This window comes from Tenrec ecaudatus, chromosome 10 (assembly GCF_050624435.1).
Source record: "Tenrec ecaudatus isolate mTenEca1 chromosome 10, mTenEca1.hap1, whole genome shotgun sequence".
NCBI classification, from domain to species: domain Eukaryota; kingdom Metazoa; phylum Chordata; class Mammalia; order Afrosoricida; family Tenrecidae; genus Tenrec; species Tenrec ecaudatus.
Window position 1 is genome coordinate 1,021,214 of NC_134539.1, and position 4,767 is coordinate 1,025,980.

Below are 4,767 nucleotides of genomic sequence, written 5' to 3' on the forward strand. Positions count from 1 at the left end.
TGTGGGGTGGAGGCCCTGGGAACTGGGCAGTGGTGGCCACCCCCGAGAGGCCTCCCAGGACAGTCAGGGGCTAAAGGCCGGTGTCTGTGTTTTCATGGCCAGGTGGCTGCGGAGGAGACAGGAGGTCAGCTGGGGGCAGGAGAAGGCCCGGGGGGCGGGGGCGCTGGACACCCTGAATGGTACCTGTGGACAGCTCTGGGGGCAGAAGTTCTCTCCCAGCCCCTGGGGCTGGAGCTGGATTTGGGGACAGCCCCCACATTGGCTCTAGGTAGGAAGCTCTCAGCAGGTGCCATTGCCTGTCCCTTGTCCCTGGGCCTGTCCCCTGCCCCCTCACACAGCCCATGCCCCATGCCCCCCCATAGGCGAAGAATGCCCCCCCTGCAGGGACTCACAAGCCTGGGGTTCCTGTGTCCACTCAGCCCCCCACCCCGCCACTAGACAGAGCTGAGACTGATGGCCGGCAGCCCTGTCCTCAGGCTGGCCGAGGGCACCACCGTGAGCCCGGGCACAGGAGCTGCCAACAATGACAACACTGTCTGCTCTGGGGCCACCGCCCAGCCGAGTCCCCGAGTTGCGTGCAGCATAAATAGGCGGCCATGCCGAGCCGGCACAGACCCCAGTCCAGCGAGTGACCCTGAAAATGCCAGCGCTGCTGCTGACCCTGCTGCTCGGCCTGACTGCCCTCCTGCAGGCCCAGGCCCCCCCAACCGCCGATGAGGATGTGAGGACTGGACCTGAGCTGGCTCCGGGATGGGGTGCAGGCCGCTCTCCAGGGCTGCAGGGGTGCTGGGGCATGGATGGGGGTCTGGGACACGGGGGCTGGGTGGTCCATTTGCCAGTGGGGTGGGAAGGGACCAGCCTGGGGTGGGAAGAGCCGGGGTCTGTGCAGGCTGAACTGGGCAGGGGCTGCGGGGTGGAGGTGGGGGTGGGACGGGCAGCCCAGTCCTAATGGAGAGGCCCCTCCAGCTCTCAGGGCAGTGGTATCTGAAAGCTGAGGTAACCGATGTGGACGTGCTGAAGAAGCCCGAGGCTGTCTCTCCCCTGGTGGTCAAGGCTCTGCCGGGGGGCAGCATGGAGCTGAGGATGGCTAGGCTGTGAGTGTGGGGTGGGGTCCCCACACTGTGACAGGGGCAGGGGGTGCTCTGCTGACTGCTGCAGGCACAGTCAGACCCTAGACTTCCCCTGGGGTCCCCTGGGGTTGCAGAGGGTCAAGAGTGGACATAAATTCAGAATTCTTAGGGTCAGCGGGGGCTCCTCAGGTCCAGTGACACTCCTCAGGTGTCCCCCCAACCCATGGGGCCCCGCACCCTGTCCTGGGGCTGGATCCTCAGGGACCCACCTATTCTGCACTGCAGTGAGGCCTACTTGCTCTTGGAAGCCACGCTGGGCTGGGAACAGTGGGGGTGTGGGGTGGGTTGGCTCTGAGCGCCTCTGAGTGCAGGGTGCAGGGCCTGGACCACAGGGGCCCTTGGCTGTTCCCGTGGGGCGACGAGGTCAGTGAGGGTGCCTGCTGCCTATGCCTTCTGCTGCCAGGGTGGATGGACAGTGCCAGGAGCAGAAGGTGGTGTTGAAGAAAACGGACACACCTGGACAATTCACAGCCTGTGAGTGGGGACGCGGGAACCGGGGCTCCACGGCCGTGTGGCGACATGAGCTGCCCCTTAAAGATGTGCCTCCCTTACAGAAGGGTCTCAGGGAGGAGACAAGCCAGTCGGTGCGACACAGCAACGATGAAACATGCAACTTTCCTAGTTCCTAAATGCTTCCTCCTCCCCCGCTATCATGATACCATATCTACCTTTCAAATCTGGCTAGACCAGAGGATGTACACTGGTGCAGATAGGAACTGGAAACACAGGGAATCCAGGATGGATGGTCCCTTCAGGACCAGCGGTGTGAGTGGCGATACTGGGAGGATAGAGGGAGAGTGGGTTGGAAAGAGGGAACCGATTACAAGGATCTACATGTGACCTCCTCCCCGGGGGACAGACAACAGAAAAAAGTGGGTGACGGGCAGGGCAAGATGTGACAAAATAATAATTTATAAATTATCAAGGGTTCATGAGGGAGGGTTAGCAGTGAGGGAGGGGAAAAATGAGGAGCTGATGCAGCTTAGGTGGAGAGCGGGTGTTTTGAGAATGATGAGGGCAATGAATGTACAAATGTGCTTTACACAATTGATGTATGTATGGATTGTGATAAGAGTTGTATGAGTCCCTAATAAAACGATTAAAAAAAAGATGTGCCTGCCCCTACCCCCAGACTTGAGGGGCTTGTCCCCGGACAGGATAGGTCATTGGGGTCATGGTTGTGCCATGGGGGCCAGGGAGTTGGGATGTGGCCTGGTTGACTGCCCCCTTACTGACTTGCCCTGCCAGCCCGTGGAATTTTCTGGGTGTTCTGACTGAAACACTCCCCGCCCCTGCTTGCTTCCGTAGACGAGGGCAAGCGGGACGTGTTCATCCAGAAGACCCGTTTGCAGGACCACTACATCTTCTACTGCGAGGGCGAGCTCAATGGCCAGCAGGTCCGCATGGCCAGCCTCGTGGGTGAGTGGGGACCGGGCTCCCCTCCCTCTCCTCTCCACGCCTGGGGCTGCTTTCCTCTCCCACCCCTCAAGGACTGGCTCCTGCACCCTCGCTGGGTGGTGTGGAGACGCCCCGCTTGCGGTCTCAGTTCTAGAGTTGGGGATCCCCATAGGTGTTGGCCATTCCTTCTGATGGTGGGGCCCTGAGCCCTGGTGGAGAGGGTGAAGAGCGGGGAGCCCAGCTCTGGGCTTGACTCTGGAGCCCGGGGTTCAGATCCACCCGGGCCTGAGGGTCCCGGATGAGGAGCCCACAGGCTTGGTGACCTGGAGGGAAGCAGTCCCTCCTGGGGAGACATTCTGCGCAAGGGGACTTGCTCCATGCCTGCCCGCTGTCTGGGGCCTCACCTGCCCCAGAGTGCAGGCCCAGGGCCAGGACTCCCAACACTGGGACTCCGGTTTCTCCAGGCTACAGGAGGTTGGGCGACCTGGCCTGCCACCCCTGGCCTCTCTGACCCTGCCACCCGGTCCCCACACAGGCAGAGACATCGACAGCCACCCTGAGGCCCTGGAAGACTTCAAGAAAACTCTGGAAATCCGAGAGCTCAGCCTCAAGAGGATATTCTTCCCCAAGCAGATGGGTGAGGCCCTGGCAAGGCCTTGGGGCTCTCAGCGTGAGGTCTTGGGGAGACCAGGACAGCAAGCGGGTACCACCCTCACTGCTGGCCAAGAGGGTGGATGTTGCAGTTCACCCCGACGGGCCTTGGGAGGTGGCTTCTAGGATCCTGGACTTCTCTCTGAAGCGGGTGGGCAACTGCATGCCAGGGTCACTGCTCAGGGTCCCCACATGTGTCTGTCTCCGCTCTGTCTTTCCTGGATCTGAGATCCTGGGGTCCCTTTTCTGAGTTGTACCTCTCCTTCCCTACAGATGCCTGCACCCCAGGAAGCAAGTAATGGGTGAGTACCTGAGCTGGCCAGAGTCTCGGGGTTCCACAGAATGCCTGAGATCTCTTCTGTGTGACCCCCATTCCTGTTCTGACCTCCGCGGCCCCCCATGGTGGGGTGGTCAAGTGTCACTTCCTGGAGACAGCCCAGACATATTGCCTGCCCAGACATTGTCACTGCCCACTGTCCCTCCTGTGTCCCCTGCACATTGACCTTGTGTCCCCTGACTGTGTCCCCTGCACATGGACTGACTGTGCCCCCTGCACATTGACCTTGTGTCCCCTGCACAGACTGTGCCCCCTGCACACTGTCTCTGTGTCCCCTGACTGTGCCCCCTGCACATTGACCTTATGTCCCCTGGACAGTCTGAGGTGCTCTTCTTAGCAACCTCACAGATGGGGGCTCTTCTCATGTCCCCAGTGTAGTGTCCTCTCCACTCCCCTCTTGCCCAAACAGAGGTCATCCTGGAGACTGGCCCTTGGGAGCTGCTGGCCTCCTCCCCCAGCACTGACCTCTGCTCCCCCACCATCTTGGCCGTGGCTGCTTGGGGAGGCGCAGGTGTAGAAAGGACCGGGGTGTCCAGGGAGTGTGGAGCGTGGAGCTGGGTGGAGCGGCCTCGCTGCCCACCAGCACCCCTGCTTTCTTGACGTTGATGCTGACGGGCAGCCGCCCTGTAGGACAGGGTAGGACTGAGCCTGTGGGGTTCTCAGACTGTCACTCTCTGGGAGCAGAGAGCCGGGGACAGAGATTAATTCAGAGACGGGCTGTCTGGTTAAGTTTTATAACTCCATGTAATGTACCTCATGGAGTTTGGACAAGCTAAGACAAGTTGTGGAAGAGGGTCGTGTAACAGAAACGTGGGGGTGGATATAAACGGCACGTGCTGGCCTGTGAGCATGGGTGTGTGTAAGCTCCACCGGCGCTGCCCATGGCCTGGTGACGCGCCGTCCATGCGCAGGGCCCCATCGAGCGCGGACACGCGTAGGGAAAGCCTCCACGTGCTTTCTAGACGTCTGGGCAGCAGCTGTAAGGTCCGAGCAGGAAATGGTTCAGGAGATTGCCAACTCTGGGAGTTGATTGGGGGTGGGGGTGGTGTGTGTGTGTGTGTGGGGGGCCCTGCTTTCCTGATGTCACTGCCTGCCCCCTCATCTACAGAGGAAGGAGCCTGGAGCTCCCATCTGCCCCACCCCCATCACCCCCGGGTGGCCTGTCCCTCGTGCGTTCCAGGGGAGGCCCTGCCCCCACAGCAGTGCTGGGCAGCACCTGGACGCTGGGGGCCTGGACCTGGGCCTGGACCT

The 4,767-nt window shown here is 61.2% G+C and overlaps 1 protein-coding gene across 1 annotated transcript; it reads left to right on the plus strand.

Moving 5' to 3' along the window:
* The first annotated feature begins 948 nt into the window (after positions 1-948).
* On the plus strand, positions 949-3,478 carry LOC142457724 (lipocalin-1-like). The gene is made up of 5 exons (XM_075558838.1): positions 949-1,094; positions 1,534-1,604; positions 2,439-2,549; positions 3,064-3,165; positions 3,453-3,478. Exons 1-5 carry the CDS (start codon positions 949-951, stop codon positions 3,476-3,478), a joined length of 456 nt encoding a protein of 151 aa, XP_075414953.1.
* Positions 3,479-4,767: the final 1,289 nt, after the last annotated feature.